This window comes from Pseudopipra pipra, chromosome 14 (assembly GCF_036250125.1).
Source record: "Pseudopipra pipra isolate bDixPip1 chromosome 14, bDixPip1.hap1, whole genome shotgun sequence".
Lineage (NCBI taxonomy): Eukaryota > Metazoa > Chordata > Aves > Passeriformes > Pipridae > Pseudopipra > Pseudopipra pipra.
Window position 1 is genome coordinate 16672184 of NC_087562.1, and position 23525 is coordinate 16695708.

General features: G+C 38.8%; 1 protein-coding gene across 2 annotated transcripts in view; it reads left to right on the forward strand.

Annotated features, from left to right (window-relative positions):
* Positions 1–23525, forward strand: part of ADAMTS18 (ADAM metallopeptidase with thrombospondin type 1 motif 18) — a 79242-nt gene that overhangs the window by 40358 nt on the left and 15359 nt on the right. For both annotated transcript variants that reach the window (XM_064671263.1, XM_064671265.1), the window contains exons 11-18: positions 831–926; positions 1939–2087; positions 7646–7818; positions 9762–9892; positions 10030–10153; positions 11225–11469; positions 21785–21926; positions 23372–23498. In XM_064671263.1, coding sequence (XP_064527333.1) covers positions 831–926; positions 1939–2087; positions 7646–7818; positions 9762–9892; positions 10030–10153; positions 11225–11469; positions 21785–21926; positions 23372–23498 — 1187 coding nt within the window. The remainder of the gene's footprint in view (positions 1–830; positions 927–1938; positions 2088–7645; positions 7819–9761; positions 9893–10029; positions 10154–11224; positions 11470–21784; positions 21927–23371; positions 23499–23525) is intronic.

Consider the following 23525-nt stretch of genomic DNA (forward strand, 5'->3'; position numbering starts at 1 on the left):
GTGTTCTTTCCAGGAGTCATAAGGAGTGCAGTTGAATGCACGTGAGCCATGGGCCCGTGCCTGCTATGCTAAGGGAAATTAGCAGTTTTGATCAAAGCTTGTGTGGGGTGTGGGGTAAGAAGGACTAAGTTTCTTGTGTTTTACTTTTGTGCCTTTACAGCAAAAAGTCTGGAAGAGATCTATAGGGTTATTTTAGAGCAACGAAATATTCTTGACTTCATGATGAAGGATTAATTTAGATTAACTCATTATTTTAGCGACTGTTACACTCCTCACTGATCTCTTCAGAGAAGGCGTTTTTTTAAATAATCTGGGATGCTCATTCTGAAAAGAAGTATTGTAATTTCTTTTAGTTCTTTTATTATCCAGGAGTATTTTGATTTATTTTATGCTAACTACATTTATCAGGTGATGGCAGCTGTGTTTCTTCTACAGCTAATAGACAAAGAAGAGAGAGTGAACAGCACTGTGCACAGACTGCCTTTCCAGATATCTTGTGTGGTTTAGAAAATCTTGTGTCTTCACAGTATTATATATAGTCCCTGTAGACCTGATGAACTTTGCCTTGAGCTTTTTAACACTTTTTTTGTTCTGTTATAATCTCACACTCAAATAGTTTTTAAAAATATATAGTGAAATGGTGCATAAACAAGAAGGCAATGTACAGGATATGACTGTGCTATGAACCTTAAACCAGGGCTTTTCTGAATTCAGGAATTTATTTGTATGTCTTTTAAGGTAGCAAAGGCACGTATCATTTTTTAATCTTTCTAAACACCAGGAAATAATGGGAATTATGAGTACTGTAGTGAGTGTTTCTTCCTTTTCAGGATATATGCAAATCTCTCTGGTGTCACAAAGTGGGGCACAGGTGTGAGACAAAGTTCATGCCTGCAGCAGAAGGAACAGCTTGTGGTATAAGCATGGTGAGTTGTTTTATAAATACAAGAGTGTCATTCCAACGTGGCTTTAGACTGTATTGGGACAAATACAAGCTCCCATCAAAGCCAGTTTTATCCATACACCCTCAGATTTGCTGTTGTGAACATCCAGATTGCTCTGTAAAAGCTTCCCTTGAGATGCACAGTCAGGATGGGTCCTCACAGTGGTACCTGTCTGATGGCAGGTGTGATGCCTCTCCCACGGAGCTGTGGGATAAGGTATCTCTGGCATATCTAAATCAGTTAGAAAATACATCAATTATAACAGAAGTCAGATCAGTGCTTCAAATTCCACTCTGATGTGAGCATTCCTTAAGCTGTAATATTTGCTATACAGACTAAGGCCATCATGCCTTTTTATTGTCAACAGTGATCTCCACTAAAAGCACTTATTTGTTTGAGCCAAACTTGCTAATTTACTCTCATTTTATTTGTTTGTATTTCCTCTCATCTTGTTTGTTTCAGTTTGAGTTATTTGTTTGAGTGGAACCTTCTAATTTACTCTCATCTGTAGTTACCCAAAATATTTTCTTTTCCTGTAATGTTTCTCCCAGTAGAACGCTGTTTTGATTTTCAGGTTACTGACAAATGTTCTATTTTGCTTTTTCTCTTTGTGCAGTCTTTCCTAATTGAATCATAAAAGGGAGAAATTCTAGCAGGCTGTTTGTAAATTACATGGGAAATGTTGAGGCTCTGCAGCAGAGGACCATAAAATAACATGGATTTTTCTTGGGAAGAGTGAGCCAAAAAAACACTCTCCAAGAGAACAGTTTTGAAAATTTTGTACCTCAGTGATCTTCAACTCAGAACTTGGAAAAATTTTAGGACATTACTTACCTATACCATTGTATGGGGCAATGTCCTGCTTCAGTCCTTGTGGGTGACCTTATGTTTATTTAGGTCAGGCACTGGAGATTTTAAATGTGGATTTTTAGCGTTTTACATTTACTAAGTAGTGCTAACTCTGATGGGGTGTTTTTTGGCATTCCCTTGGCAGTGGTGTCGAAGAGGACAGTGTGTGAAATACGGGGATCATGGCCCCAAGCCTGTGAATGGCCAGTGGTCAGCCTGGGCCGAGTGGTCAGAGTGTACTCGCTCCTGTGGAGGTGGGGTCACGTACCAAGAAAGACACTGCAATAATCCAAAGTAAGACATAGATATGAAAAGGTATTATTTTTATACTATTTATGTTTTTAGAACAACACATTAACAGAGTCCGTTTCCTTAGGGAATAATGTGTGTGGATATGTTTGTATGACCTTTTTTCCATGTCCAGTATGACCAGGGAGTGGCTGGAAGACAGAACTGTGTCCTGGTGCTAGAAAGCAGAGGCTGTCTGGAGACTTGCTGGAGTACAGAACATCTGCAGCCTGACTTTGTCCTTTTATTTTGTGACACTACATTTCATGAAATACCTGCAGAAGTAACGAAGCACCATACAGACATATTCACACCTAATAGTCTAAGAGCAAGGGGAAAAGGTCTTAAAAACTATTAGGGCTTCTAATGAGATCATATTATCCAGGATAATAAACCAAAAATGTTTAAAGTCAATATCAAAATGGTTGCAGACAGATGTCTTTGTATGTCTGTCATGTTCTTGGCATCCTTTTATGTTTCGTGGGTCAGACTAAAAGTGCTGGAATTGTGTGCTAACTCATGAAACATTTCTGGTATTTGCATCTAATTGATTTCTTATCACTGTAAATGCTGCTATTCCTTATAATGGTATTTCAAAGTAGAGGTAAAGTGTTATCTGACCAGCATCTTTCCCAAGTATTCAATTCAGTGCAACTTACAGGAAAAAAAAGGATGTCACTGTTTTATTTCATACTCAAATTCAGCAGGCATAGACACATGTATTCCTCATTGCACACAATAAAAACAGCATTTAAACTGCAGTAATAAAAAACAGAGAAAATATGACACAGTTTATATGAGGCTGTAAAGAAACCTCACACCTACTATACAGTGCTGCAGTAATAATATCCACGCTTCATATACTATGTTATAGGAAAATGTGAGTTAGTTAAAATAGCCTTTATTACCCTCAGTCAAGCCAATTTTTGCAGATCCATAGCAGAGCATTTTCTCAACCTTTTCTCTTGTTTCTCAGTATATTTTGATAAATAAAATTAGTTGGATAGTTTCTTTTATTAAGCTGCTTAGCAAGAGAATGCAGGGTCTCAATTACAGGGGATATATATATATATCTCACAGAATCACAGAATATGCTGAGTTGGAAGGGACCCACAAGATCATCGAGTCCAACCCTTAGCCCTGCACAGGACCATCCCCAAGAGTCACACCATGTGCCTGAGAGTATCAAGATGTATATTTTGATCTTCCTGTTTTGGTCCCTGTTTTCCTTGCTAAATTTGTATGTGTGCTCAGTGTTCTTTGCATTTATTCATAAGCCCTCCCTTGCTCTCCTGGTGTTACAGGGGAATGTCCAGTCATGGAAATGGTTCAGTTTGGTGCACTGTTATAGCTGGTAAGGATTTCTAAGGTCTTCAAACAGAAGCTCTTCAAAGTGAAGTGTGTCAGTCCCTGTAGCATTATGCATTTAGAACTTGCAGTCAGGGTATTCTGTCTGTTCTAATATAAGTACAAATTGATGCAAGGCTCGATGTAACCAAGTCAGCTTGATGCCAGAACTGGATCTTGTTTACACCAGGTTTAATTTCATTGTATTAGTGATAACTCAGAGCAGAGACAAGATAGTATAATTCTCTCAGTTACAGTGGTGGAAGGACAGGACTATAACTAAGCCACACAGCAGTGCTCAAATATCCAAGTACCTGTATTTCCCATCACAGCATTTTGTATAAATGTGGAATAATAAGAAAAATAATACCATCCATTTTCAGTGTTACACCACATGGAACGATTTACAGCCTAGTTCCTGTTCATTGTTCACCTCTGTAACAACACAGAAACACAGAATAATGATTCCTTTCTTTTTGAGCTTCTGAAACATATTTCAGATGTTTATGTGTTTCGGTACATATATGTATATTATTTTACATGTGATATATTTATTTCACTTTTCCTAATCCAGATTTGTGTAGGAGCTAATGTTTATTTTGTTCAAAAGTTTCATAGACGATTTTGGACAGCAAAATTTTGTAAATGACAAATAATGAAATTTCTGTAAGGGACAAGAACAAAGGGTGTGGATCTAGGAAGAACTGAGTGGACCTTAGAATGAAGTCTAAGTAATTGAATTCTTATGAACATCAAGGGAGATTGCTCAGTTTCTGGTGATTTTAAGGGTCACCCATCTTACCAGAAACTTAAAGACAGGTGAACTACACAGGCTGTTGTGTAGGAAAGTCTTGTTACCTGTGTGTGTTTGTGAAATTCTCCTCTTGCAAATAATATCCAACCAGTTCAATTCCCTTTCTCTGGCCAATTTGCAGACAGCCCTTGTGGCAACACCCACAACAGTTTTGGGTATGGCTTTGGAATTGCCACCAGAGTTGTGCACAAATTCACACCAACAAACACCCGTGGGGGTCACCTGTAGTGCACAGAGCTGGGCAGATTTGCTAAAATCATTATGTTTCTGTAAATTGTCACAGTGTAATTTCATGGATCTGGTTTTCATACACCACAACACTTTACAATTGAGGTGCTTTTCCAAGATAGAAATTGATTGCATAATTTAATAGTTTAGCTGGGAAAGAACCTGAAGAGTGCCTGAGAGATTTAAATTAATACCTAAATCATATCTGTGGGACTGCATCCTACCACTTCACAATAGTGCATTGTTCAGCAAGAGCAGAATGGAGTTATAGGCATGTATGCAATCAAAACTGCTCAAACACATTTTAATCTTTAGGGTACAATATCTGTAACAGTGATTACTGACAATGCAGATGTAAACTGATGCAAAGTAATGATGCCATTTAAAATGCTTCTGAAAAATGACGACTGTGAAAGACCTTGTGGACCTTTCAGATTAATGCAGAATAAAGTAGCTTCATGATACTATCCTAATACAGCCACAATATGAGCAGAATTGTTCTTACTTGAATTTAAATGATTATAAAACATGAAAAAAATGGGAGTCCAGAATTTCGATGTCTCAATTCCTTTGGTATTGCATAAAATACTTCCCTTGATCAGATTAATTCCAGGATTTCTCACTCTCTATGTTGTGTTCAGTGAATAGCACATCACATAAAGTCTGCCCTCAGAAGGACACTGCAGGATTAATTTAAGCTGCTCTTGTAGCATTTTAATAGTTGAATCTTATATGAGGTGGAGTATTTACATCTTTGCATTTATAGTCCTTTTCCAAATCCATCTTTGGGTTTTTTTCTGCTGGCCTTTCTCACTAAACTTCTCCCTTTTCCAGTTATCCTCAGCAAGGCCTCATGCATGTCAATCTGTGTATGCCAGCACTGGGGAGTCCACAGAGGGATGAAAGCTTTAGGCTGTGTCTGGATTAGGAGCACAGTACCACTGTAAAAATATTGGAATACCCTCCGTGTGCATTCCATTGTAAGGGTGGCTCCATTAACAGTTTCTGGAGGCAGTCAACTCAAAATCTACTGGTGGTAGAAACATCCCCCAAAAATTGTGATTTTGTCAGTGTAGATAATAATCTTGTCTCAGAAATTTGGGGTTGTAGATCTCCATCTAGTTTCCTGTGAATTACTTAACTCTTACTGACATCTTGTTTGTAAAAATGAAGGTGGGGAAGTTTCCATCATTCTCTAGCCAACAGTTTCAGTAATGGGAGTGTACTGTAATTTTAAAATGCTGTAACAGAGCTGGGAAACAGAATGCCTCTTTCAGAGCTTCCCTAGTTTGAGGGAATTTTATCCCATCCTCAAATGCAAGAGTGCAGCTAGAAATCATGATCAAGCCATAAATAATTCTATTATATTGCTTGTTTGGTGGCATTTAGTTGGAAGGAGTTTGCTTCTTCTCCTTACACTAGAGCAGATTTGTTCTCTGCGGCTGAAGGAGGTCAAAAATCATACATATGCTGAAGCTGTAAAGAAAGTCTGTAGAGAATTGAGTCAGGACCCAAGGGTTTGGCTGCCTTAACTCAAAGCTCTCACCAGTTGCACAAAGTCAACATAGATACTCCCTGACTTCACTGATGTTTCATATCCTCCCAACCCTTCATAGACTGCATTGCCACCAACTAGGACAGAAAGTTTGACTTTATTTTAAGACTTTCACCATTATACCCAGTGTCAGTAGCTAGCAGGTGGCCTCAAGAAAAATCACGGGAAGTTGTGTGGGTTTTTTTCCACAGCTTTAATTTTGCTTTAACCCAGTTTTAAATACAGCAGGAGGTGGGTTTCCATCTCTTCCTCTGAAAGACTGCTTTTTTCCCCCAGAATTCTGGATAAGGCAGATACTGGGTATTCACAGCCGATTCAAAACATAAAAAAGCAAGTCCCAGCTTGGTTAGAGGGTTAGACATAGGAGGGTTAAAATTTATAATAAAGCAAACAGAAGCACCTGGATTTTCTCCTCCATGTTCCACTGAACTGTCTCCATGTTACTCAAGGCATGACCATGTCAAGAGGGTTGCGTGGGATACTTGAGTGTGGGGAATAGTTATAACATAGTGTTTAGGGATTTAAACAAACAATACATTGCAAATGTCTTTTATATTTTTATTATTTTAAATTTATATTGTTAGTTAATATATTACTGTTTTTCAATATCTTTTATATTATTCTAGGTTTTTTTCCTTGTTTGTAATATAGGCAAGCTGTCCATGGAAGTTTATAGCTTGTCTTCCAAGTGTGTATGTTCCCTAATTTTAGATAAATCATTATATAAATGTGTGCTAGTGCAGCTTTAGTACATTTCTTTTCACTTGATGCAAGAGTCATATAATACAACAAGCAGTTCCTAGAACTTGATGTTTTGAAGATTTGGCTCAGGACTTGCAGATGTGTATCTGAGCATTGTGAAACTGCACAAGTGACATCAGTGAATTCCTAAGTTGAAAAGTGCAGCTCTTGCATTTTGCATTGTTTTACAGTGCCTGTGCCCAGACCAAAGAGTTAGAAAATTAGTATTCAAATAATGTAAGATACTAGCAAAGTAATAGAATACACTCTTTCCATTCTGTCCAAAATGAAGGGAAATGCCCAGGTAAGGTTTGCTGCAGTGGATGTGACATGTTTAAAATTATCCCTGAATTCCAGCATTTTCCTAAAGCAGCATGACCATGCACAGTCTTTGTTTCCTGTGTTTAAAAGAATATTTTTTCAAAATGGTTTACAAAAGAAATGAACAAGCAAATGTAATCATTCATTCTCTTTATGTTTGACCAGTGTTTTGTTATCCTTTATTAACTCTAATTGCAATAGGTAATTCTTTGCACATGTTCCTGGGTTACAGCAGAGTAAAAATAGCTCTATAACAAGATTGAACCAGGCCAATACCAAATAGCCCTATAAATTTAAATTACTGAAAACATGACTCACCTCAATGGTTCCATCTTTGCTGAGTTTGCAGTGATCCAAGAAGATAATTCATGGCAACTGCTTTGCTTGGTTTTAGGAACCATGAAAATTAATGGCCCATGTAAGAAATACTGATCTCCCAGGACAGTCCATCCAGTGCTGTTCTTTGTATTCTCATACACATGTAACATGCCAATCACACAAAAAGGGCATTTTGCAAAAAATCATTTTTTTCTCCTTTTTTTTTTTTTTTTTTTTCAGGCCACAGTATGGTGGCAAATTCTGCCAAGGTTCCAGTCGTGTTTATCAGCTGTGTAACCACCAGCCCTGCCCAGCAAACAGCCTGGACTTCCGTGCCCAGCAGTGTGCAGAGTACAACAGCAAACCCTTCCGGGGCTGGTACTACAAGTGGAAGCCGTACACCAAAGTGGAAGGTAACTGTGCCCCTCTCGGAGGGACACCCAGGCACAGGGAGCCCTAATTCACCCGTGTTCTTTGGGCAAATATCACCCCGTGTAAGCAAACACACACAGCCAGTTGGTTTGTTTGAGATGTGTTTGCTTTCTAGCAGAGCTGAACCCAGCCTCCTGTGTGATCCTGTGTGGACATGCAGAACTGATTTGGGTTGGGAATCCTAATCCTTGTCCTTAGCGTGACTCCCTGGCTGTTGCTGCCCCCCTCTTTCATTTTATGTTATATTGGTTAGTCTGAAACCCAACCAAAACAGTTTCCATGGGTTTTTCAGCATGGGAAATGTAAGCTTCCACAGTAACACTACCAGAATCTTCCTTCCTTTGGAATGTTCTCAGATTTCAAAAAGTAACAGCAAGTCAACCTTTTGACTTTTCTGCTGGTATAGTCCCATGGCAAGTGGAAAAACAAACAATGTACTGGCATACATTTTTTTAAAGTCATCTTTTGCTAAGAGATCTTTATCAAGTTCAGATCTCAATAACTATTTATTCTTCTTTGTGCAAGCAAGTTTATTTTTACTTTATGCATCTTAATTTTGTGGGTATTTTGAGTCAGTATTCACTTTTATCAGAGAAAACAAACATTTTCTCCAGTTTGAAAGCCCAATTTGTAGCTGCAAATACTTGAATAAAAGTGTGTGGATTATATCACATTGTAGCTGCTTTGTTTAGCACCTGTACAAATTTGCTTTTGATGATAATAAGTATATAATTAAATATATATACACATATACACATACATGTACATGGAACTTTCATTCATAGCCTGATTGTATTGTTTTCAAAAATCTTTGCAGACAGTTTTGTGGGTATTTAGAAACCTGTGTCCTAACAGCCAATGTGAACAGAGGAAAGAAGTAAAATGATTTCACAGCATGTAACAGTGGATGTTGTATAATAGGCAGAATAATGCATCTTGTGTAATAGAAATAAAGGTGGCCTACATTGGTTTTAAAGGTAGGGGCTGCATTTAGTAAAAGGAGCTTAAAATTAGGGACAATACATGTAATTTTCCAAAGTGAGGTGTCCCCCAAGTGACTCTGGACTTGAAAATTCCTGTCCTTGCTCTCTCAGCTGCTTTAAAAATCTCACCCAAGATCTACATTTACAGACCCGAAAACATGAGCTCGTTTTCAAAAGTGTTACAGGTGCTTTTCCTCTCTAGAAAGGGCAATTGGAAATCCAGCTGCTGACTCAAGAATAAAAAGATACTATTTTGAATCCAATTTCATGTTCTTCAAAACTTAGTTGTGCGTTTTATTTGTTGCACTTACTGTTTGTATTAAAATTGTGATAATACTTACAATTGCATGACTGGTTTTGTCTGTGCAGAATTAACCAGCCCTTTATAAGCATAACACACCATCGATGTGTAAGAAGAAATTTGACAATGGCTGGGATTTGTTGGAGGAAAAATGCTTTTAGTAGGGGGAAATCTGGCCTCGGTCCTAGCTTTCAGCTGAAAATTTTCAGCTGATCATTTTACCGTGTTACAAGTTTTCCAAATTTTAACTGAACTTCAAATAAAATTATTACAGTCTCCCATTTCTCCTAATAAAAATGTAGTTTGAACCTGTGGAACTGAAATCAGGGCACAGCAGCAGAGCTGAGGCAACGTGCATGTTTTCAAGCTGGGTTTGAATTCTTGGTTCTGTGTGCAGACAAGCAAACCCACATGTGCTTTTAATATAATATAATATAGCATATTTTAAGCTACTCTGTTTAATTCTATTTCTGCCCATCTTGGTGTCCTAAGATGTCTCCACGCACAATTAATCCTTGTAGCTTGTCCTTTAGGATTCACATGAAACAATAGCAAGGTGATTTTTTTTTTTTCCTTTAAAACTGTGCTGCAAGTCTGCTGATGCTTCCTTGTCCTTTTTTGTTTGTTTGTTTTTCCCCAGAGGAAGACAGATGTAAATTGTACTGCACAGCTGAAGACTTTGACTTTTTCTTCGCAATGTCCAGCAAAGTGAAGGATGGAACTCTGTGTTCTCCAAATAATTTTGATGTTTGTATTGATGGAATATGTGAAGTAAGATAAAATTAAGTTTCTTACAATCCTATTGTCTATTTTTTTTTAAGTGGGCAGTTGACTCCTTTATGGAAAATGAAGCTGTTTCTTCAAATTCCCTTGTGTCTGAGTCCTTCACTTGTGCCTTTTGGTTGCAGCAAGTAGGGTGTGATCATGGACTTGGTTCCAAAGCTGTGTTGGATGCTTGTGGAGTTTGTAAAGGAGATAATTCAACGTGCAAGTTCTTTAAAGGCCAATACTTGATCCAGCACAAAGCTAATGGTAAGGAAAACTGTTCCACATCATCATCAACTCATTGCTCTGCTCTATCCCCATGTAATATATTTGACTCCTTGCTCATTTGGGCAGTGGCTGAGGGTCCAGATGTGAGCTGAAAATCACAGGGAGAGTGAGAGGAGAGTTCACATTTCTCCTGTTTCTTGGTAACACAAAAGCTATGAGTGTAAGTCTTGGTCAGTTGAACATTCCTCTTGTTTCTTAAGCCACATTTTCCCTGTACGTGTGAATTGCCTCTTAAAAGAGGTTTTAGTATTCAGACAAGTAAAAAAATAGCTGTCAGCAGCTCTGACTGCAGTGGGAGTGTAGAACATATAAAAAGCAATACAGAGCATAATGCCAAACATGACAGTATTTCCGTGTCTATTTTCAAATTAAGTTGCCTGGAAGCTGTCCAGCTGATTCAGTGGAAGATCCAGTCACTGGGAGGTGGACTTTTCTTTAGTGGAACTGTCACAGGCTTCTTGGGAAGTAGTCTCACTGTGCTGCAGTTTCTCAGGCATAAAATGAAGATAAGATTTCTGTACCCAAGGGGGTATTTCGAGGGTCCATTTACTTCTGATCATAAGACATGTCAATACTGCAGTAATATAGGCCAGGAAATTGGTCAGGATATAGTAATAGAGCACTGGCTGGCAGCAGGGAGATCCTGTGGTATCCAGGGCTTTGTGAAGGCTCTGTACATCCCAGTGCATCTTGTCTGTGATGGTAGCAGTACCTTTCAACTGCTGTAGGGAACTACCAGGAAAACTTGGTAAAGCAGTTACAGTGGAGCCACCTTTAGTGTGTTCTGCATTTTTCTAAGGTGAACTTGATTTTTCTTGTCTTTAATCACAAAGAAAAATTTCAGGGATTGAAATACCTCAGAGTTACTCTGATTGCAGGCTCCATAACATAGCGGGGTTAAAATCAGAACTGGTTTTTCCTTGTGAAAACTTGGTGGACCAGAACAGCTGTCTTAATTAAACTGCAATAATTTCAGATTGGCTCACAGATGATAAGCCACCTCTGTCTGTATGACAGCTGCAAACACGTTGCTTACTTCTTTCCTTCCAGACTACTACACGGTGGTGACGGTCCCGGCCGGAGCGCGCAGTATCCAGCTCCAGGAGCTGCAGATCTCCACCAGCTACCTTGCAGTCAGAAACCTGGGCAAAAAGTACTATCTGACAGGGGACTGGACAATTGACTGGCCAGGAAAGTTCCCTTTTGCTGGGACAGTTTTTGATTATCAACGCTCTTTTAACCATCCAGAGAGTCTCTATGCCGCAGGACCGACTAATGAGACGCTGGTCTTTGAAGTAAGATTTCTTCTGTTTATTCTTCCCCTGATGTCCATTACAGAATTAATGACGACAGCTGGAGCTCTGCACTGGAGCTCTCAGCAAGATTAAAGAATAGTGTTGAGTCACGATAGCATTCAGACTTAATTGTGTGGTCCCGCTGGATTGAAAGGCCTTTCACTGCTTTATCAACGTCTGGAGTTTAGTAAACTGTCACAAACTCAGGGAAAAGGAAAGGGCATAAAACACACCATACAGCATCATTTCTCAGTTGCTGCACGATGGTGATAGAGATTATAAATGCATCCCATACGTGGTATACAATAAAACCCAATAATGTAAAACTTAAATGTAACATTATGTCAACAACTCAATGGTAACAGGTTCAAATAATGCTTCTGAAACTGCAGGTGCATGGAGCAGTTTTCACATCCACCCTGGAACACAGTCAAAGTACCACACATAGTTTCCTGTAGAATTTCCCTTGATTCAGTTGTTTTATTATATATGTTTATCTCACAATCAAATTCGTATCACCTGCTTTGTCTGCCAGATGTCCTGTGTTGAAACTATAGTTAGTAGAAAGGAAATTTGGTACTTACATTGTTTGTTCCAGTTTTACAATTTCGAAATTGGCCACTACTGCTGCTGTTCTAAGGATAATCTCTTCCTGCATTGGTTTACTTAACTGGATTTTCTTTTAAAATGCAGCGGAACATCTGAGGGTCCATTTCTGGCTGAATCATTGAAGTCTTTGCTCCCTGTTAGCTCTGTTAGTTTGCCTGCTTTGTTGGAAAGCTCTGACAGGTCTTTGGCTTTGTAACTCAGCTGTTATGTCTGTTTTATGAATCCTTCCTTCCCTGTGAGAAGGAAGGAGTCCTCTCCAGAAGGGATTCAGTTCCTTCCCACCCCTTCCAGCAATACTCAGGCTGGTGTAGTGCACCTGGAGAGCAGGGGAGCAAGTGCTGTACCCCCTGTCTGAGGCAGCATCTGCAGTCCTTCCCCCCATCCCCTATCCCTGTCACTGAAATCCACTCCCTGCAGCCTCAGCAGGGAGCCCAGATCTCTCCATCCCACCTCCTTACCCAGCTTGGTTCTGCTGAACCAAGAGAGAGAACAAGCACAGACTGTGACATGAAACGTATTCTTCAAGGATTGCATAAACTTTCACAAGTATCCAGTAAAGTGTTTATTTGGAATGCTGAAGAGCTTTACTGTTATTCATACTGACTGAGTAATGTACTTAAACGTGGCTTTAAGAGCCACTGAGGGCCATGGACCACGAACACATGTTAAAGCACTTCAGGGTGAACACATGTTTTAGAATGGACAGTTTGACATGGGTAAAGGGTGTGTATTTTCACAAATTGCCATCATAACTCTCAATGCCTTTTTGAAACATTTTTCTCCATTGAAGAAATTCATTTTGGGTATGTGTGTTAGCAGGGATCTTCCTTTAGTCCAAGGAAGAGTTTAGTCTGAAAGTTACAGACATGCTCCCCTGACTGCAAATCAGCTCTAAAACAGCCTTACACCAGAGAAACAACCACACTTACAAATACTGTGAAACGTTAAGCTGAGCTCTCAGGAATCTTATTTGTCATAACACAAATAAGTAGATTTGAGCTGTGTTATTATGGAGTTAAAGTATGAATAATAAATCTCCTGCAAGACGACTTGGCTGCATATTCTGCACATACTTTGCAGAATAAAGATTAAAGAAAAAAATTTTAATGCCAAATAACACTTCTATTTTCATCCTATCAAATTATGCTAAACTGTTTTATTAAGATGTAACATTTAACGGGAGGCTGTTTCTCCTTTCAGAGCTTATTTAAGCTTCCCTTGTATTTTTATTGAAATACCTACACCACTGGCATTGGTAGCTAGGGATTCTGACTGAAAATGTTACTGTTATGTATTCCCCAATTATGGATATCTATGAACTGCAGTTAAGGATTTTTTCCCTTTTAATAATTAAAGCAACGTTCAACAAGCTGAATTGTGAAATAAAATGCCAAATTTTGTATTCAGAGATCTGCATTAATTATGATTCACCAGTAACTCTAAGACTCAAAAATGCCAATGAAAACTGAAGAAAATATACTTTGATGAGAAAACACACGTATTGCTGAAGATCTGCTTGGAGCAGTAATAATGAAACAAATCCTACTTCCACTATAAATACCAGAAACTGATAGAAGGCTGAAAAAAGGAGTGTTTAAGCATAATACAGTGTAGCTTTGTTTTCATTTTTATCTCATCTGTAATTTTCAAAGAAGCATACGGGAGAAGTCATGCCAGCAATTTTTTTATTCAATTAAGGTTTTGATAAGATAAAGTTTTCCAGGGTTTGGACCTCAACTTCTTCCTGTAATCTTTAGATTCTTTTTCTTCATTTTGTAATTAGGTTGTATTCAAATGATATTTAATACTTCTTTTCTAGATTAGGTTTGTTGATATTTTCTTTTTCCCCCAGAATACTTCAGTGTGAGCCCTTGTAAAAATGCACACTGCAGGTATTGAGTAAATAAATTGCATGTATAAATACAGGAACTTTTATTATTCGGGTGGGCAGAAATTATAAGGTTTTGTAGCTGTATTTATTGCCATTCCACTATGACTGAAAGACAGATTAGCACAGCTTGTGCCCACTTCATTCTGTGGTTATAATTTCGTTCCACATCCGTGTGGTGACTCAAATGGCTCAGGTTTTCTGCTTCATTTCTGCATGCAAACCAATCTGTGTGTATCCAGAAAGCTCAGGTTATGCACGTCCTTGGAGCAGCATTCCCAGCAGAGGATGGGACCAGGCAGGTCTGGCAAGTCTGTGCTGAAGGCAATCACTTCCTTTGAAATGCAGTCGTTCTCCAAAATATTTTCTTGAAAGAGACATCTGAAGCGTGTGTTAAGAGAGAAGGAGGAGATGCAAACAAGAAAGAAAAAAATCTTTAAGTTCCCTATTGTCTTGCATACCACAAGTTCAGCCTTGCAGTTCTGTGAAATGGTTTGTATTTCTGTTTTCTTGTACAGTATGTTCCTGAGCATCTACTTTTCTGTCAGGCTTTTCAGTAGTTCAGCTGAGCACGTATCATTTAATCAGACTTTGAAGTCCTCAACACTATTCAAAAATGGGTAAGAGACAAGAAAAAGACATAAAAAGTGCTTTTCTTACTTACCCTAGAATTTCACAAAACCCCCTCCCCAGCACATACATATATTTATATATATTTATGTATATTAAGTGTATGTAATTATGGAAATGGGTCATACCAGAAAAGACAAAGGACAGTGAATCTGTAATTTAACTAGGTTGTGGGAGAAGAAGTACAAATTATAGTGGCTAAATATTTTTCAGAAGAGGAGGAGAAAAACATTGTGAGGTGAATGTGGAATTAAATATGTATGACTGCTATTTCCTGAGCACAACTACAGGAGGGGTAAATGCATGATGAGATTTTAGGATTCATCAGGATCCTTTCTGGATTGTTCAGGAATTCATTTCACATGTGGAAGCAAGGGGTAAACCAGTAAAATGGTGTCCTTCAGAACTGGTTTATCAGTGCCCCTCTGAAGTTAATATTAGTAGTGTTTTGGTGATTGTGGGTATTTATAAACCAGTAACAGCTGAAATGAAAAATATTCATGGATTCAGAAGGCAGTTCCTGAAATAGCCCAATTTAGATTACATAAAATAACAATCACTGGTCAGAGGGGTAGAAATATAATAGTTAGATGCTAATCTAGGATGAGAAATTGATACCAGCCTTTTAAAATACAGTTTCTGTAGAATATTTATCTCATCTTAAATAGAAATAAGCTGGAATTTTTTTTTATTTTAGTTGAATATATTCAACTCATTTATCTGTCGTTTGGGTTTAGGTAATCCAAGGTCAGCACTTCCAATTTAAAGACCTTGCCAGTGTTTTTCTCTTAACTGAAAAATAGTTAAGTTGGGGAGAAACAATCAGTATATTTATCACTCATTTATGCAGCTTTGCGAACAAGAGCTGCCAGTGGGCACCAAAATCCTTTGGAGAAGAGGCTGGCAGAGGCCAAGGGACATTGCCCTGACAGGGCTCTGTCACTACAGAACTCAGAACTCACTTGTGAGATCCATTTGGTGAAATATTCACCCTCCACTCAAATCCTGGGAGAGATTCTGAAAGAGCAAAAGAAACTGAACTATTATGTGGGCGTGAAAAACGCTGCATGGCCAGGGACTGATGAACTGACTTAGAAACACAGGGGTTTTATAGTTTGGTTTTCCATGCTGTCAATAAACAGATGAAGAATTGACTGATTTGAGAAGTCAAATATGATTTGAGAAAGCACTGTAAAGTTTTCCAGGATGAGACAGGATCAGTATCCTCACTGAAGTTGACCTCAGTCTTGCTGAATCAAGAAATTGTGAGATCTTTGTGAAAAAAAAGAAGAGTTTATTTTGACATCAATGAGTAACAGATGGAAAGGATGCTTTGTAAAGAGGCAGACATCCATGGGAAGAGAAGGTGAATGGAGCTTCAAGGCAGGAATATGTCTAATTAAATCCAGGATATCACTTCCTCTTTATCAATAGAGTAAAACAGGAGAAAGGAGGCCAGGTGGAATGGCTTTACTGATGATGTAGCTGCCACTGGGAGAAAGCCAAGTTGCAGTTATAAAGGATTACATTTATTATTAGCTACTAGATGATAAATTTGTACTGATTTCCCCTAAAGAGAAAGTAGGCTAAAGAGAACTAAGATGTGCTTATAAGATACAGATGTTGATGCAATACAATGGATAAAAGGGTTCTCCTGTAGTGAGGAGAGATTAGCTGGACAGTGTCCCTGAAGGTTGTACATTTAGCATGTGAACAGTGAAAAAATGGAGACACTATAACAACGAAGATAAATTTGAAACAGCTGAAGTAGAAATGAGATCATGTAGGACCTTTCAAGGATACTTCTTTTTTTTTCTTTTTTTTCCTTTTAATGACCTTAGTGGACTTTCTTGAAAAACAGTAGTTTGTCATAAGCTTTTAGTTAGGATTGTGTTTAAAGTTACTTTAGAAATATTGAAGAGATAAAACCCCTTTTGTTTTAAGGTTTGGCTTAAGTACTCAGTGGGTAATTCTTCCTTTACTGCTTTTCCAAACAGGTGTTCTCTCACTTTCCTTTGAAGCTCTGGTGTTAGCCACTGTCAAGGATCCCATCCAATAACTGCCCATTCAAGACAATGGTCTTGTTTTAAAACTTGTTTTAAGCAGTTTTCCACCAGCACCATATGCTGCATGCTTAGATTTATCCTACTGAAACCAGAGTAAATTCAGAGAAGTCAATGGAATTAATCTTGACTGATCAGAGAAATCGGAATCTGGCTTAGGATGTTGGATGTTACAATATTTATTGAACAGTGTGTACATCCACGGGGGATGAAAGCTGCAGGTCTCAAGCAGAGCACACCAGGCACTTGCCTTCCACACAAACTTCTCCATCTGCCCTCATGCAGACAGATTAACTTGCTACATCCCCCTAAAGAAATTTTCAAAGGCTTGCAAAGCATGGGACTGACCCAGGAAGTGTAGCTGCAATTTGAAGACATGGATAAAAGCTCCATGGATGCTGGGTTTCAAAGTTGGGGCTCATGCCCATTTTGTAAATTGGGCACATGCAGAATGTGTGCAGCTGAAAATAGTAGTTTACCTGGCTCTTCTCTATACTCATCTTCACTCTATAAGTGATTTGTAAATGTCTGTTAGTCCTCCACAGACCTAATGAGTCTTTTTTAGGCTTGTTACAAGCCAGGCACTAGTATGCTTTCCTGTACATTGGACAAAATATTGTGGAAGAAAGAGGAATTTAGCTTGTGTAAATTAATCTGTCTTAATTCAGCGTGCTGCAAGTAGCTTCACATACACATCTTACAGTAAAAAACCCTGAAAAGCACTGAGTCAATCCTAACAAAGCAACATTGGTAGACTCTTTAAAAATCTGCCTGCAAAATAGAGGTATTATACTGGAAACTTAGGATGGCCATGGGAAAAAAATAAAATCTCAAACAAAGGAGCAGATGCACAGCTAGTTTGGAGAATTTATTGGTTTAGCTCTCACATCAAAATTAGCAGCAAAAGGAAAAGGTTCTTTACTCAGGAGAGTTCAATTTATCCATTGTTTTACCATTTTGTGCCCTAAGCAAAAGCCACAGTTCTTTTTCTTGGGGATAGATCCGGCAGATTCCAGCCGTAGAGCCTGTGGTTTTCCAACTCAAGAAGCTGTAAATTTTATAACTCTGCGCCCTGCGGTCAGAGCTGCTGAGTGTTGTGTCTGAAGTCAGGTGGTTGGTGTGTTAAAGGTAGACATTAAACAGTTCTATTGAGGAACTGGAAATGTTTAAGGAGGTTGTTTGCCAGCTGTAAATTTGGGAGCAAATGCCAGTTGGCTGAAAAGATGCTGGAATGTGTCCAGTTAAGTAGACTAGCACTGGAGGTCTTTCCAAATTTGTAGGTCTGATAACTTGGCTGAATATGCAGACTTCAGTTATTGGGTTGTTAAGAAAGGGCTTTATAATGAATGTTTGAAAATACGATAGAAAACTTTTTATATGCTCGTTACTTTGGCAAAATTGCAACTTTGCAATAGTATTGCATTCCTGATGAAAACCTGGTTGAACATTATACATAATATACTATTTTTCAGCTGAGTGCCAGGGACTTTAAAGCATATGGTTTTGTGCCCTGCAATATTTTGTTTCCAGTGCTATTCCATAGTTTGATTTTACCTTTTTTCTTCGTAGCTGGGATGATACAGGAGGACAGACACCTGACTGGGGTGCAGCTCTCGCTCAGTAAACATTCCCTCTTGCGGTCTGCTGGGTGGGAAGGGGCTCCAGCTTTGGCTGCCAGCCAGGAAATGGAGAGGAAGTTCCCTTCACCTGCCTGTTATAATTGTGGCTATTTCCCAATGTGCAAGGAGGGGGTGTAGCCCAAGGTCTTAAAATACATATGGCCCAACTTGCCAGGGTTTACCCCCCAGGCACGCACCCAGCTGGAGGCTGTGAGTTCCTTACACCGCTGTGTGGTTGTTCTCTGAAGTGATAGATACTGAGGTGTCTTGTTCTGACTTGTCCAAGATCATTTCCTCTTCATTCCCTACACTCGGGCGAAGCATCAGGAGAAAACAGTTTTAACAGGAGTAAAACCTCTTGCTGCTTTTACCTTCTCATCCTCCCTTTCTCCTGTTCTGAATTCTGTGTTCTGGATGCATTTGTTCTGTTCCTTGCCTCTACTGTCACAAAATAATGAGCGCTTTCAGAAGACAAATGTTCAGTCTAATGCTTCAAGATATTTTTATTAGAAAGGTTTTAAACTTTACTGGGGTTTTGGCCACTGACACAGCACGGTTTTATGATGGTTGTCAGAATGAAATGAGATGAGGACTAACCCTTACATGAGGTTTTGTGGTGTGGACAAAACCTTCTCCTCTTTTGACACTGTGTATTAAAAGGCCAGACAGAATTTCAGTCTCTGGGCTTGAAGGAACACAGAGCACCTACTGAAATGGGAGAAAGTGTTTCTGGCTGCCTGAGATGCCGAGATCTGTGCTAATACCTTGGACTCGTAGGACCTTCGGATGAGTAAAAGCAAATTGAAACATTTTGAGGTCTGGTCTGTAAGAAGAAGGAATTGTTTTAATTGAAGAATAGTTTTCCAGGGCTCAATTCTTACTACAGTTAACAACCCCCATTTTTTTTCCTGAAGCACATGTTCTGAAACTTTACACTTTAGATATTTGTCTCAATTTGTCCTTGAGAGAAGAAAGTAGAGTGAACAGGTTATTGTACCCTGTTTTACCTGGAAACTCTAGTGCCCATGGACTTGGGGTTCAAGATTCAAAGTGGAACAGCTGTTTTAACAGAGCTGGACTTTTTGCTATCAGCAGTCTGATAGCTTTCTAAAAATAAAAATTTTAGGTAGAAGAGATGTTTTCCCTCATCTTAAGGGGCTGTTAAATCTTATAAAACATTTACATCAGATAGTGATGAATATTCAAGGGAAAAAGAAAGGTCCTGAAGAAAGTTACACTTGGGAATGGTTTGAACAGAGTACAGCAAAAAGGACACAGAACCACACATTGAGGAATGAGCCTAAAGTCAGATATAGGAGCTCTGTGATGTTCTCATTAGTGAGCACCATGTGCTGGGAGTACTGAACGTGGTAGAGGGTTTCTGAGAAGCCAGCAGGAGATCCAGAGATTTGGGGTGCATCCCTGCAGGGCAGTGAGAAGTTTCGCAGCAGTCTCAATTCTAACTTCTCCTAATTTCAGAGTGTTCAATTTTAATCCTGTTCTTGTAAAATAGTTGTGAGATACACCCGTGTCTGTGACTTACCCCTAAAGCAGATCCCATCGTACCATTTCTACCAAGAATTTTCAGTAAAAATAAAGAGGTCAGCAACTACTCTCTGATCTATTTCTTCCATAATCTCACAGGTATTCTAAGGTGCTCATGAATTAAGCTTGGATGGGTGAGATGAAAATATTCACATCTAATAGTTCCATTTACTTGGGCTTGAAGGAGCTTCTAATCTGAATCCTGTCCTGAGGAGACACGTACTCTTCAATTCTTCTGGAAGTATTTTGCCTTTTCCAGCCTTAATTGCTGTATTCTCAGTCTGGATCATTATTGAGGTTCTCTGAACTGAAATCAAGTCTTTGGCTACTAAAAATGGAAAATACAGCGTCCATTTTTCTTTCTTCTAGAAAAGTAAACAGTATGCAGTCCAGGTCCTTCATGTGTTCAACATTATTGAGCTGGAGGTCACGTAAATTTGGTCTGAATTTTCACTGTCATGGGCAATTTCTGGTTTCCAATGGGTACATTTTCAGAATACTTTAAAACCCATGGCTAGGTTTCAAAATGTTATTATATTCCTGTGTCTCAAACAACATAAATGTGAGTTTGTTGCTTTTTTATGAAATCAGTCTATACAGAGATCAGTTCTATTTATATGGATTTCTTAAGTGCTCGGGTCAGACATCATGTGAACTTAACTTTATTAATGTTTTGAATGGCAATCATTAACATAGACTTGAATTATACTTGAAATGCTAATGCTTATCAAAAAGCATATTTAGGAACTGAGGTTAATTGCACCTGCTCTTTATGTTAGTATGACAAGATCCATAGAGCTCTGTAACTGTAAACTCTTGCAGTGTTTCTATTAAGTATGAATATAAATGCACTTTGCTGCCAAAACGTTTCTAAAATAAATGTCATTAACTAGAAATTTCTCCCCAAATTTAGGTGTGTGTCAGATGTTCGTCCATCTTGCATTGATTATAATTCAGCCTTGAAATGAATACAGTGAATTTTAGAAAGTTGCCTGCATGAAAACTGCAATATAATTCACGACTAAAATAGTACACCCTTGAGAGCTGGGCTCTTGAATTGAATGACAAAGATTGTTATTATAGTCAGTAATCACACTTTCTGTAAATTTCCTAACACATTATGCTGAAGTCATGAAGTAAAAGATTTTTCCAATCCTTTCTCCGTAGACACTCAAGGACAGGTTCTCTCCTGGACTGAAGCTTTATCAGCTTCAATCATCATGAGAAAAATACCAGCTGAGGGTCTTCCAAGCAAAATTTATCTGCATAAAAAATTTTTCTGCATAGAAGGGAGTTTTTTTACAAGAAAGAAACTTCTGTTTTATACCCTCAGCCTCAAGAACTGAGGAAGCCATCTCCAACCACCTCTGCTCCCAACCCCACACAGCTTTACTACTGCTTTGCTTCTTGTAGTGAAGTGTTTTGAGTCCTCCTTAATGGGCAAAACTTCTTCCTTCCTACAAGGCATTGTGGAAGGATCAGCCTGGACTTTGCTTAGTGAAAGAGAGGAAATGTCTCCCACCCCCAAAACCGAAATCCATCCCCTGTGGATAAACTCCAGCCCCTGCCAGTGGGTTCCCAGTGAGTGCAGGGACCAGCTGGGTCAGGACCAGGAGCAGAGCACGGGGGGCAGCACAAATAGTGCAGTGCCAAGAGCCTTTGGGTGATATTCCATGTGTACTGAAGGCACTGCTGCTTCACCAACCCAGTCAGGTGCCCCCTGATTTACAGGACCACCGTGTGTTTCTGCACTCCTTTGTTACAGGCAGCTGTAAGTCCAAGCAACACTTTGGTGTTTATTGCTTTGATGGCCAGCCTAAAAATCCTTTCACAAGCATGGTGTGTATATGTATACTGTGTTTGTATCATGTTTAGCTCATCTTCCTTCAGACTGACAGAATGCCATTTTTTCTCCCTCCCTTTTTTTTTTTTTTAAACAACCCCCAAATACCCCTCTGTAGATCCTGTTACAAGGCAAGAATCCTGGGATTGCTTGGGAATATACGTTTTCCAAAACCAACATTGAAAACAAGACATCTGTCAGAAAACACAGCTACTCCTGGGTGACAGTGCAGTCTGAGTGCTCAGCTACCTGTGGTGGTGGTAGGTAACTTTCCAATTGCCAAGCTTCTTCTGTTTAATTTTTTTTAAAGCATCTCAAACTCTTCAGCTGCCTTTAATTTTGCAAATGTGTATTGATACATACAGGGGGTTACAGCGAACACCTGGTCCTTATTTTTTTACCTGACAGTTTAGAACACAGATGAAGTACCTTTGTACTTCCTTTATAGTAAAGAAAAAAAAAATCCATGCCAGGCTCAATTCATGTCACTATGACTCAGTCTTTTTTGTTTAGGTCAATCCATATCCATATGATAATTTTGATGTTGAAGTAATGTGGGAATTAAATATGTGCTTTGAAGTTGCACTGGGGAACATTGAAAGATCCTGAATCGAGGTAAATTAGGTAAAATGAGGAAAATCTATCTGTGGAGAGCAACAAAAGATAAGATATTATCAAGACCTTCACTGAAAGTTGCACCAAATCTTCTCACTGTTCAATTACCAATATTTTAATGCTACCAGGTCAAAGTCTGAAATTCCATATAAGCTAAGGAGTTCCTATTGCCATGTTCCTCTTGCTTTGCACAGACCATCTATTTGTTTTTTCTGAATCCTGGATGTTCTGTCAGTGAAAGTAATTCTGGAGTGTAATGAAAGCAGAAAACTGGCATGTGGGAAGTCTTTAATACCAGAGAACAGGACTGGGTAATGAAGGAAATGCCACGTTGTGCTCCTGTATTGGCAAAATAGTCCATCCAGGTGAACCTCAGGAATATCTTGCCAGAGTATTGTCAGACTTCACAGCATCTCAGGAAACAGTTCATGGAAGAAAGAGCCACCAGGAGCACTGCAGCCCTAAAATATGACAGCTGTATTTTCTTCCTTCCCTTTAAAAGGTTGCAGCATGAATATAAAAATGATGGAAACAACTGTGCTTCCAAATTTGACTCACTGTGCCAAATGAACCATGAGGTGAATGATAGATCTCAGTTAAAAGATAAATCTAGAAAATCACTTCATCTCTTAAGGATTTGCAGTCTTCTCTGTAACCTGTCCTGATGCTGACGCTAGATTGAGTGTAGGTACAGGAACCTGCAGAATTATGGAGTCTGTAAACATATACTGTAAAAAGTGTGCAGAATGTCTATTTGCAGTTTGTAAGTGCATGAGGAGGGCTCTAAACAAGCCCTGCTAGTGTCTGCAGAGAATTAAGATCTGAAGAATCACTAACTTTTGCTGAGGGAAGATTCTGCAAATATGCTGCTTATAACTCAAATTTTCATCTGACTGCAATAGTACAAAGAAGGAAATCAATGTTAAAAACATGTTGCTGGATAAAAACCTATTTTAGTTAGTTGAAGTCAGTGGAATTGTACTAAGGATGAGCTTGGGCTTGTTTAATTAAAATTGTTGCCTACTACTTTTTCTCTTACATTTTGAATAAATGTTTATTGTAGTGTAATTTTTTTCGAATGCTTCCCCAGGACACATTACAGCAAAAGCAATTTGCTTGGAAGATCATCGTGTACGAGTCAACACCTCCCTTTGCGGCCCAAGGATGAAGCCCTTGACTGAAACAAAACTATGCAACACCAATCCATGCCCAGCATAGTAAGTTCTCTGTGTTTTTGTACCTGC